The 12,230-nt window shown below is 45.3% G+C and overlaps 2 protein-coding genes across 6 annotated transcripts in view; both read left to right on the top strand.

Moving 5' to 3' along the window:
- Positions 1-9,883, top strand: part of lamb2 (laminin, beta 2 (laminin S)) — a 42,359-nt gene extending 32,476 nt beyond the window's left edge. The window contains exons 18-34 of the mRNA XM_039008341.1: positions 256-448; positions 547-690; positions 945-1,176; positions 1,276-1,445; positions 3,312-3,536; positions 3,674-3,891; positions 4,150-4,246; positions 5,642-6,014; positions 6,166-6,350; positions 6,516-6,757; positions 6,889-7,092; positions 7,248-7,392; positions 7,581-7,788; positions 8,342-8,483; positions 8,575-8,751; positions 8,832-8,991; positions 9,249-9,883. Of these exons, the coding sequence (XP_038864269.1) occupies positions 256-448; positions 547-690; positions 945-1,176; positions 1,276-1,445; positions 3,312-3,536; positions 3,674-3,891; positions 4,150-4,246; positions 5,642-6,014; positions 6,166-6,350; positions 6,516-6,757; positions 6,889-7,092; positions 7,248-7,392; positions 7,581-7,788; positions 8,342-8,483; positions 8,575-8,751; positions 8,832-8,991; positions 9,249-9,385 (3,252 nt within the window). The 3' untranslated portion in view covers positions 9,386-9,883. The remainder of the gene's footprint in view (positions 1-255; positions 449-546; positions 691-944; positions 1,177-1,275; positions 1,446-3,311; positions 3,537-3,673; positions 3,892-4,149; positions 4,247-5,641; positions 6,015-6,165; positions 6,351-6,515; positions 6,758-6,888; positions 7,093-7,247; positions 7,393-7,580; positions 7,789-8,341; positions 8,484-8,574; positions 8,752-8,831; positions 8,992-9,248) is intronic.
- A 450-nt stretch (positions 9,884-10,333) lies between these two features.
- usp19 (ubiquitin specific peptidase 19) overlaps positions 10,334-12,230 on the top strand; it is a 44,103-nt gene continuing 42,206 nt past the window's right edge. For 3 of the 5 annotated variants that reach the window (XM_039008337.1, XM_039008338.1, XM_039008336.1), the window contains exon 1: positions 10,334-10,669. The gene's annotated coding sequence lies outside the window, so the exon portion shown is untranslated. The remainder of the gene's footprint in view (positions 10,670-12,230) is intronic. The other 2 variants (XM_039008340.1, XM_039008339.1) reach the window with 1 other exon arrangement.

The raw sequence follows: 12,230 nt of genomic DNA, 5'->3' as shown, positions 1-12,230 counted from the left end.
CATGTCTCGGAGGACACATGACTTGACCTTCGCCTCTCACTAGCCCGTTGTGGAGTTGCAGTGATGAGACAAGATTGTAACTATCAATTAAAAAAGGGCAACAATTACAAAGTAAATTATATGAAATTTAAAGGAACTTACTCAACAAATTATGCTTGTCTGCACATCTCTCTCTTTATCTCTCTCCCTCTCTCTCTGGCTAATTGTGTTCTTCTTATGCAATCCAGCTAATACTCCTCCTTGCTTCCTCTCCAGATCTCCCTGATCCCTCGTTACTCCTCCCTGGAGATGTTCATTGGCGGTGACCCTGCCTCCATCGCTAGGAAGCAGAGCTACGAACGCTACCGCTGCCACGAGGGGGCCAAGAGCGTGACACGCCCCCAGATCAGCAACGTCTGTGCCAAGCTCATCACCAGCATGTCAGCCATCATTAACCATGGAGCCCTGCGTAAGTCATTCCAGGGGTACACATAATCACGATCTGCTATCATCAAGGATGCCTGGTAATTATTTTAGACGTTTTCATCACGTCTTTCTTCTTCACAGCTTGCCAGTGTGACCCCCAGGGCTCAGTCAGCTCAGTGTGTGACACGCACGGAGGTCAGTGTCGCTGTAGGCCAAACGTGATTGGACTTCGCTGTGACCAGTGTGCTCCTGGGACGTACGGCTTTGGACCTGCAGGATGTAAAGGTTAGTGTCGTAATCCCAGTCAACCGCACAAAGAGTAAGGGCAAAACTCCTGGTGTTATCCTGTCGGGTACACAAATAGTTTATTCTGCAAAGGTGCATTGGACTGTACAGTCTGTCTATCCCACTTATGTGAACAGCTGTACTGGTGGCGCCCCCTGCTGCCTCATTACCTACTGACCCACTCCTCTCTTGATTTATACTTTCCAATAAATCTCTCTCTCTCTCTCTCTCTCCCTCCCTCCCTCTCTCTCTAGCATGTGAGTGCAATCTGGAAGGTGCGGTCACTCGGTCCTGTGACCAGTTGACTGGGCAGTGCCCGTGCCGCCCGGGTGCGTTTGGCCAGCGGTGCGATGGCTGCCAGGCAGGACACTGGGGCTTCCCCAACTGTAAGCGATGCCTGTGTAATGGTCATTCTGAGGAGTGCCACCAGAGGACCGGAGCCTGTCTCAACTGCAGGGACAACACTGGAGGGGACAAATGTGACAGGTTACGATTCACCACGGGGACAGTGGGGAATCTTGAATAAGAATTAAGGTAGTCAATGTAATGTTATTGACAAGCATACTGCTATTGCTGTATTTCAAGGTGTGCCAACGGTTACTACGGCAACCCAGAGTTGGGCACAGGTATGGGTAACCAATGTCGGCCCTGCCCTTGCCCAGATGGCCCAAACAGCGGACGCCACTTCGCTGCCTCCTGTTACCAGGACAACCGCAACAGACAGGTGGTCTGCAACTGTAACCAAGGATACACAGGTACAACCCACGCATCCATTTCTCCATTGAGGTGTCTTCTCTCTCTCCTTACTGTTCTTCCTCCTCTTCTTCAGCCAGGCAAGCGGACGAAGAACAGTTTGATCATGTCTGCATGAATGAGCAGATGCTTCCTAGGGTTGATGATGTACTGTGAAAGAGGATCTGTTAGTGTGATTTAACTCAGGGAAATGTCCATGGTGTGATATTCTAAGTGATTCGCCATGGTGGGAGAGAAGACACTTCTCTTGTAGAACGTTTATCCTACCAGGAAAAATGTGGAATGATAACGTGTGTTGTTTCCTCCCTTACCCAACTTGGCACAGGGGGGATGGTTAAGCGCTCCGAGGGTTCTTTCAAGCGTGAGTAGTGATGATGGTGACCCCCCCCCCACCCTTCTTACCAACCCCCCCTGCCACCTGCATGGCTTCAGCACCCCACCCATCTATGGTGCTGTGCCACAGTGCACTCCTGCTTCAGAGTAGATGGAGCTCCCAAGAACTGACCAAGAATCAGTTTTGACTGATTGTATAACACAAATAACTGTGTTTGAGTTGGATGGCCGACACTGAGTCTGGGTCATCTTCTACAGTGTATAACAGTATCACAGTATCTCCTGTGTATAACAACTATAATGTTATACTGGGCACATACAGTCAGTGCTTGTTACTCCTGCTGGCTTACACAGGCACTAAGCAGCCAGACAGTCAACCAGCTGAAAACAACAGAATCTCTGCCACGCTGCATTTTGCCTTTTGATTCTCTGCCTCTGTTGCAGACACAAAAGACAGTAACAGGTATATCAGTCATAGTAGACAAGCTGAAGCTGTGAGATTACGCCAACCTATTGTACATTCACATGCACTGTGAGCCTGTGACAGAAAGACAAACAAGCATTATGCTTACTCTGCTTTAGACAGCTTTGCTGCAATGAGCTCAATATGATGTGCTTTACTGTAAACCTACTTAGCATCAACAGCCCCTTCTATGTGTCATATCCTTTTATTCAATATATTTAGTTTGCTCCTCAAAGACACAAAGAAACAAAGACAAAAACCCCCCAAAGAAACAAAGATACAATGAATCCCCTAAACACAAAATAATAGTATCACAATGCCCCTTTATCAATCAGTGAGGAAATCTTGTCCGTTAAATGAGGAAATCCTATGTTTTGTTCCACTATGGGTTAGAATACAGTACTTCCCATTTTTTTGCCCAGCTAACGGCTGCAGGGGAAAGAGTATGCTGGAGAGACTACAAGACCAGCAGCTGTAAGTTGTCTGTCAGACCCAAAAGTCAGCCCCCTCCCACACCAGCATACTCTGCCCCCTGCAGCCGTCAGCTGGACTCAAAAATCTCCCTTCCTCTGAATACATCTTAAGAAGATATGGGCTCTTTGTGAGAAAAGCTAATTGTTCACGATGTCTGCCGAAAGACTGAACATAATCCACTTTGCAACAGTGTGATCACAGAGATCCTCACTAATCACTGTTAATCTCCTGGGTAACCAACTCCCTTTTAACCCAAGATATAATAGCGTTGCACAATGATAAAATATCAAAACGAATTAAGTTTATAACATGATGTGTACAGTTTGAGTAACATTCTGATAACTACTTTACTGATAGTCACTGAGGTAGGTATCACACACAGCACATGACTCTCTGTCTGCAGAAGCTGTCACGCTGTAACTGTCTCACTTAAATCCACTGGAAAACAGTTTGGAAATACTTGGAAATATCAAGTAATTTTTCTCCATCACCCAGCCAATAAATATCTCAATCTCAACATGAGACATTCCACTTAACTACTCTTTCTTTTCAAAAATGTCACACCTTCTCCCTCAACCTTTTTTCCTATTGGTCACAGGTTCCCGGTGTGAGGAGTGCGCCCCTGGTTACTACGGTAACCCCTCCCAGCCAGGTGGGCGGTGCCAGCCGTGCAGGTGCAGTAATAACATTGACATGTCAGATCTGGATGCGTGTGACCGGCGGACAGGAGAGTGTGAGAAGTGTCTCTACAACACAGAGGGACCGGACTGTGGTGTGTGCAAGAGCGGTTACTATGGAGACGCCTCGCGACGCAACTGCAGAAGTGAGTCTCTGTTGACACATCCTCGTCACACACCAGAAAACTTAAGAACCATTCATTTTAGGAATGTTGCATTGAAACTGTATGTGTCGTGCACCCTAGTAAAGGTTCAATCTATTTTCTTCTGTATGCTTCCCCAGAGTGCACCTGTAGCTTCCTGGGCACAGAGCATACCCAGTGTACAGCGCGGGATGAGTGTGTCTGCCAGCGTGCCACGGGGCAGTGCCAGTGTTTACCCAACACCATCGGCCTGACATGTGACCACTGTAAGCCCAACTACTGGAACCTGGCTAGTGGGCGGGGCTGTGAGGCCTGCGGCTGTGACCCCAACAACGCTGTCAACTCGGCCTGCAACGAGGTGTGTGTGTGTGTGTGTGTGTGTGTGTGTGTGTGTGTGTGTGTGTGTGTGTGTGTGTGTGTGTGTGTGTGTGGTTCCATTATCAAATCTAATTTTATTGGTCACATACACATGGTTAGCAGATGTTATTGTGAGTGCAGCGAAATGATGAAAGTATAGCGAAATGATTATAGTGTAGCGAAATGCATTACGACGGTGCTTTCTGAGACAGACCTCTTCTGTGACCTCATGCTCATGTTTGACCTCCCTGTGCCCCAGTTCACTGGAAAGTGTCAGTGTCGTGATGGATTTGGTGGAAAGACCTGCACAGACTGCCAAGGGAACTACTGGGGAGACCCCAGGATCCAGTGCAGAGGTCAGCTTTAACATCATGGAACATGTTATTCATAAGTCATGGAACATGTTATTCATGAGTCATGGAACATGTTATTTATGAGTCACGGAACATGTTATTCATGAGTCATGGAACATGTTATTCATGAGTCATGGAACATGTTATTCATGAGTCACGGAACGTGTTACTCATGAGTCACGGAACGTGTTATTCATGAGTCACGGAACGTGTTATTCATGAGTCATGGAAGGTGTTATTCATGAGTCATGGAAGGTGTTATTCATGAGTCATGGAACGTGTTATTCATGAGTCATGGAATGTGTTATAAGTGTGGCATCAATATCAGCAGCAGACATACAGTGCATTTGGAAAGTATTCAGACCCCATTACTTTTTTTCACATTTGTTATGTTACAGCCTTATTCTAAAATGTGTTCAATTGTTTTTTTCCCCACATCAATCTATACACACAATACTCCATAATGACAAAGCAAAATCAGGTTTTTAGACATTTGTGCAAATTTATTCAAAATAAAAACTGGAAATATCACATTTACATAAGTATTCAGTACTTTGTTGAGGCAGCTTTGGCAGCGATTACAGCCTCGAGTCTTCTTGGGCTGTCATATGCCTTTTACTGAGGAGTGGCTTCTGTCTGGCCACTCTACCATAAAGGCGTGATTGGTGAAGTGCTGCAGAGATGGTTGTCCTTCTTGAAGGTTCTACCATCTCCACAGAGGAACTCTGGAGCTCTATCAGAGTGACCATCGGGTTCTTGGTCACCTCCATGACCAAAGCTCTTCTCCCCTGACCCCTTGTCCGGGCGGCCAGCTCTAGGAAGAGTCTTGGTGGTTCCAAGCTTCTTCCATTTAAGAATGATGGAGGCCACTGTGTTCTTGGGGACCTTCAATGCTGCAGACATTTTTTGTTACCCTTCCCCCAAGTCTGTGCCTCGACACAATCCTGTCCCGGAGCTCTACGGACAATTCTTTCAACCTCATGGCTTGGTTTTTGCTCTGACCTGCACTGTCAACTGTGGGACCTTAAATAGATAGGTGTGTGCCTTTCCAAATTATGTCCAATCAATTGAATTTACCACAGGTGGACTCCAATTTTAAGGATGACCAATGAAAACAGGATGCACCTGAGCTCAATTTCGAGTCTCATAGCAAAGAGTATGAATACCTTATTTACATAAGTATTATTATTTTCATTTTTTAAATACATTTGCAAAACCTGTTTTCGCTTTGCCATTATGGGGTATTGTGTGTAGAATGGTGAGGAAAATGTTTTATTTAATCAATTTTAGAATAAGGCTGTAACGTAACAAAATGTGGAAAAGTCAAGGGGTCTGAATACTTTCCGAATGCATTGTATGCTAACAATGCCTCACTTTCTCTCTCTCTATCTCTCTCAGTCTGTGACTGTGACCCCCGGGGCATAGAAACATCCCAGTGTGACCAGAAGTCAGGCCACTGTGTGTGTCAGCAGGGGGTGTCGGGCGTGCGTTGTGACCAGTGTGCCCGGGGCTTCTCAGGCCAGTTCCCTAACTGCCAGCCCTGCCATCAGTGCTTTGGGGACTGGGACCGGGTGGTGCAGGACCTGGCTGTCCGAACCAAGACCCTGTCGGAGCGGGCTCAAGAGATCCAGACCACGGGCCTGACTGGAGCCTATGAGAAGGCCTTCAGAGACCTGGAGAAGAAGCTGGCACAGGCCCAGGGCATCGTCAACACCCGCAACACCACCGCAGAGGCAGTCAGCAGCCTGATGGAGCTCATTGAAGACCTCAGGTACAAGGCATACACACAGACACTGTATTATACTGTACATAACAATACACATACATAGATAGACTTTCAATCTGCATAAAGATTCACCATAAATATGCCTCTCCTTCAGTTTTGGAGTTTAACTATAATTTCCTGTCCCTTTCTCCTGCAGGTCTCAGATAGGTGAGACAACAGACACACTGAATCATCTGGAGGGAGACCTGACCAGTGTGCAGAACAGCAACGTTGAGGCCAGTAATGAGCTCAGTGCTCTGGAGAGAGAGGCCAAACAGCTAAACCTGACCTCAGATCAGCTCCACCGTCAACTAGACATCCTCAAGAACTCCAACTTCCTGGGTGAGCAGAGACTTCGTTTCCCCCTTCCAACATAGGGTTTCTGGGATACATAGTGCCCTAATGACTGATGTTATTAATGTTCTTTTGTAGAAATACTTAAAAAATATGAGTTAAATGAAGTATTAAATGTGTTCTTATTATTATTTGGCACTCTCTTTCCTCCAGGTGCATATGACAGCATCCGCAGCTCCTATAACAAGTCCCGTGATGCAGAGCGGCGAGCCAACCAGTCAACCATCACCACGCCCAGCACTGTTAGCCAATCAGCAGACACACGCCGCAAGACAGAACGCCTCATCTCTGCCAAGAAAGATGACTTCAACCGTAAGAACGCTGCCAACAAGCGAACCCTGGGGGACCTCAATGCCAAGGCTCAGACCCTGGACATGAAGAAGATCAATGAGAAGGTGAAGCATGCATCATCTGTCTGATTGGATTAAACCCCTTAAACAGCACAAGACCAGAAGAAGAGTTCAGGCAAACTTATAAACAAATGTAGTAATCTGATACATGTTCCACCCCCACACCCTTTGATCAGGTCTGTGGGACCCCTGGCGATGCCCCCTGTGCAGAGAGCCTTTGCGGAGGAGCAGGTTGCCGTGACGATGAGGGGAACAGGCACTGCGGAGGCCTGAACTGCAACGGTGCCGTAGCGATGGCAGATAACGCCCTGGAGAGGTCCAAGCACGCAGAGAAGGAGCTGAACAAAGCCATGGGGGAGGTAGAGGAGCTCTTCCACAAGGTCAGTTACACTAAGTGTACCTAAACCAACACTGTCTTGACAGCAAATGGAGACCTGCAAAATCTATTGCAGCATGCCACTAATGCATACAACTGTATGACCTACAGCATGAGGGTACTTGATAACAGTTATCCCTGATTCTGATGGCTTCTCAGGTTGCAGATGCCAAGACCAAGGCGGAGGAGGCGAAGAGTAAAGCCCAGGCAGCTCTGGACAAGGCCACCAACACCAAGAACAAGGTGGAGCGCTCCAACAATGACCTGCGAGACCTCATCAAGCAGATCCGGGACTTCCTCATGCGTGAGTTGGCTAAAGTGATAGACAATTCAGATGTTCGAGGAACAGTAAGTTCCTTGTCTACATGGGACCATAAAAGCAATTTATCTTAAACTCAGGATCATCATCATGATCAGCATCATCACTAAGTGTTAACTTCCCAATCAACATAAAAAATATCTGTGCTGATCTGAATATCCATCTCCTTGCAGAGGAGGGTGCTGATCCAGACAGCATTGAGACGGTTGCCAATCGTGTCCTGGAGCTGTCCATCCCAGCCTCACCACAGCAGATCAGACACCTGGCAGAGGAGATCAAGGACCGGGTCCGAAGCCTCTCCAACGTAGACGCCATTCTGCAACAGACACAGGACGATGTGCGCAAAGCAGAGCAGCTGCTGCGGGAGGCCAAGAAGGCCAGGTGTGTGTGTGTGCCTTGTATGTAGAGGGTTATACACTGAAGGTACAAAACATTTCCATGACATAGACTGACCAGGTGAATCCAGGTGAAAGCTATGATCCCTTATTGATGTCACTTGTTAAATCCACTTCAATCAGTGTAGATGAAGGGGAGGAGACAGGTTAAAGAAGGATTTTTAAACCTTGAGACAATTGAGACATGGATTGTGTATGTGTGTCATTCAGAGAGTGAATGGGCAAGACAAAAGATTTAATTGCCTTTGAACAGGGTACGGTAGTAAGTGCTGCAACTGCAACGGTTCCACGTGTGTATCAAGAATGGTCCACCACCCAACATGGCCCAACATCCCTGTGAAATGCTTTTGACACTTTATAAAGTCCATGCCCCAACAAATTGTGCTGTTCTGGGGGCAAAAGGGGCGGGGTGCAACTCAATCTTAGGAATGTGTTCTTAATGTTTTGTACACTGTGTAGATTATAGCCGTGTCAAGTCAAAGGAAATGGTTCAGCAGAGCAAGACGCTCCTGATTCTGACATGTGTTTCCGTTATGTAGGAATCGGGCAGAGGGGGTGAAATCCACAGCAGAGACGGTAAAACAGGCACTTGAGGATGCTAAGAAGGCCCAGGCCGCAGCAGAGAAGGCCATACAGCGGGCTCGGGCTGACATTGGTGAAACGGAGGCTCGACTAGCACAGGTACTCAAGTGTGTGGACACCATCTGCATGCAGTTTGGTGTGATGAAGGGATCAAAAGATAATACATTCCTGATGTTTTCCCTGCTTTTAGATTGAGTCTGAGACCTCCAGCAGTGAACATGACCTGAATGATGCCATGGACCGCATGGGCAACCTAGGTCGGGAGATTAATGCTCTGAAGCTCAAACGTGCCCACAACAGCGTGGCAGCAGCTCGAGCTGAGGAGACAGCCACTATGGCACGGGACAAAGCCAATGAGGCCAAGCAGGTGTGTGTGTTGTTTGTTTGTGTATATTTGTGACTGTAATACCGTGTCTGTTACTGATTATGCAGTCTTCTTTCTCTCAGATTTTAGATGGCGAGCTGATGGATAAGTATCACACAGTGCAGGAGTTGGTGGACACGAAAGCCAAGACCGTCCAGGAGGCGAAGAAGAAAGCAGAGCGCCTAAGAGATGAGGCCAAAGAGCTACTGAAGGATGCCCAGAACAAGCTCCAGAGACTAGCAGGTGTGTAGGAGGGACCCCTGAGGGAACTGGGCCGCCTTTGTTTTAAAGCAGCATTACTTTTGATTTTCACACGCTAACCTTGGAGAATAGTGAAGGCAACATTGCCCTCTTGTGGTTAAAAAGTGTCACTGTATTGTCTGAATTTGTCTGATTGTGGTGTACTTCGACCAGAGACCAAAATATAGGTCTGTCAGCCAGTCCTGGTTATTCTAAGATGAAACATTAAAATATAAACTTGACATACTTTATATCCACAGAGCTAGAGAAAGACTATGAAGAGAACCAGAAAACGTTGGAGGGCAAAGCACAGCAGTTGGACGGCCTAGAAGACAAGATGAAGGCTATCCTCAACAACATCAACAAACAGATCCAGATCTACAACACCTGTCAGTAACAGCCAGGACCTGGCTGGTCAAACCAGCACTGACAGACACTATATGAAACGACTACTGTTTCACACTGCTGAGCCTGTACACTATGCACCTCGCCATGGAGGTGCCTGTCCGACTACACTGTGTAACCGTGCCTTTTTGATTGTGAGATTTCACACAACTAATATAACATTGTGTGGACACATTGTGTATTACTGTGTGACTTTCAACTGAAGGATAGAAGTGCCTCCACATGACATTTCAATTAAAATGTGTCAATGTGTGCATGCAAAATACAGACATTTGCACATGATATTTGGCCCAAAACTCAGATCACCCCCTAAAACACTGCCACATTCATAATATAAAGAATGCCCAAAAAATTACGTATGAATACATTGTTCTGGATAAACAAAAAAAATGAATAAAAGTTGTGTACCCTACCCACTGGCTGAAACGTCACTCTGACATAGTTTCTGATATCTCTCCTGGATCAATGATGGATGAATGTGCTCATTAAACCCTACTTACATTAAATGGTTTGTATTCTTTTTTTTGTAATGGACAGAACTGTTTTGGGGTTACCTGAAAATAGACATTGAAAAAACATTTCCACCCTCCATTCGAGAAACTGAAATTGTGTGACTATAACACCGGAACACCATCGTTGCACATAATAAACATACATTGCATGGTGGGGAGAGAGGTATGGATCCCCTGAGGAGAAGATCTCAACAAATGTCATGTCCTATTAAATATCCCCTTATAATAACCTCCCTATAATAATCCTGTGTTACGGCGAAATGCATTTAAACGATTGTTTGCGGACCGCCATGATAGTAGAAGAAGAAGAATAATGTGTTAGAAATCGCATGCCCTGCTTGCATTGCCGCCTGTAGAACCAACCAAGAAAACCTTGATCACATGGTGAGGGTTTGGTAGCTACAGTGCTGCCTTCAGGAAGTGGCTAGTCTTCAGAGTGGATTTCGGTTTGTACTGTTTTTGTTCCTAAACAAAGTGCGAGTCATTGCGCGGGGGCCGGTAAAGTAGGTTGACGCGATTGATAGATTTGTTGTCATTTACGTCACATTTATTTGCTTTATATATTCGGTATATATAAGAAATGGGTCCTGGATAACGCGAATTTTCGAGAAACACCGGAGTACGGGGTTTCGATTGCAAGCAGGGATGAGCAGAGGCCCGCGGCTGTTTCATTAAGCTTAGCGAGGACTGAAGAAGTAACGTTACGGACTCGCCGGCATTGTGCCCAAAGACCCGGAGACCATACTCCAAATTATACACGTTTTGTAAGTAGTCCGCCACAATTGCTATTTTATTATAACAAGGCATGAGGTGATATTGTCAATATGCATTGTTTGTCTAGCTTGTCAACATAACGAACTTGAGCTGGCTAACAAACTAAAGATAGCTAACTGTTGTTTGCTTAGCTAACGTTAAACTGTTAGTTGAGTAACGTTAACTAGCTACGTTGGCTAGTAACGTCGTTAGCCGACTCACGTTACATTGGCAATTTAGCTATTCCTGTCATTAATGACATGAGAAATCACATGTTCACATTTTAATGTTGAATTGTCTGATTATTGAACAACTTGATTTGCCAATGATCATTGACAGCCAAGTAACTTATTTTAGTATGCTAGATAGCGAACGTGATGTAGGTACAGTAGCTAGCTGACTTGCCGCAGCAACATGACGCCATTACATTGAGGATAAAGAGGCTGTGGCAGAAATGTACATCAATGTGTAACGTTAACTAGGGAACTAGCTATAGCCAAATGCAATTTGTAAAGTTAAATATTATAACTAGTTACTTAAAGATATTGTAGTTAGCCAGCATTGTACCAAAAAGGTAGATATTTGCTAGCCACATTTGACTAACGCTAACAATCCAGGTTGCAACAGCCAAGGCAAAACGTTCAAGATATTTAACGTTAGCTAGATTCAGCAGTCAATATCACATTGATGGGGTGTTTAATTTGTAGTTAAATTAGACAGCCACTACCAATCGGTTTAGCTTTCTAGTAGCTAGATAATACTAACTAATCCTGATTAATTTTACCCATGCTAGATTACGGAGACATAATTTATAGATCAAATAAAAATGAAATCAAATGTTATGTCACATGCGCCAAATACAACAGGTGTAGCCATATAGTGAAATGCTTACTTACAAGCCCTAACCAAAAATGCAGGAAAAAAATAAAATAAGAATCAGAAGGAAAAAAAGTTACAAATAATTAAAGAGCAGCAATAAAATAACAATAGCGAGGCTATATACAGGGGGCACCGGTACAATGTGCATGGGCACTGGTTAGTTGAGTAAATATGTAGGTAAAGTTATTAAAGTGACTATGCATGCGAGATGTTCTTTACCATTCGGGCCATCGGATTTTCTACCAATGCACCTTATAGGACTCGTCATTGCACTCTATACTCCTCTGTAAACTGGACATATCTGTATACCTGGCGCAAGTCCCACTGGTTGATGCTTATTTATAAAACCCTCTTAGGCCTCACTCCCCTCTGAGATACCTACGAATACCCTCATCCTCCACATACAGCACTCGTTCTGCCAGTCACATTCTGTTGAGGTCCCCAAAGCACACACATCCCAGTTTCACTCCTCTTTTCAGTTCGCTTCAGATAGTGACTGGAACGAGCTGCAAAAAACACAAAAAATGTACCGTTTTATCTCCATTTCTACATTCAAAGACTCAATCATGGACACTTTTACTGACAGTTGTATTGTTGTCTCTACCTTTTTGCCCGTTGTGCTTTTGTCTGTGCCTAACAATGTTTGTGCCATGTTGTGGCATTGTCTTAGGTCTCTCTTTATGTAGTGTTGTT

The sequence above is a fragment of the Salvelinus namaycush genome, chromosome 14 (genome assembly GCF_016432855.1).
Source record: "Salvelinus namaycush isolate Seneca chromosome 14, SaNama_1.0, whole genome shotgun sequence".
NCBI classification, from domain to species: Eukaryota; Metazoa; Chordata; class Actinopteri; order Salmoniformes; family Salmonidae; genus Salvelinus; species Salvelinus namaycush.
This window is presented reverse-complemented; position numbering and strand designations above follow the sequence as displayed.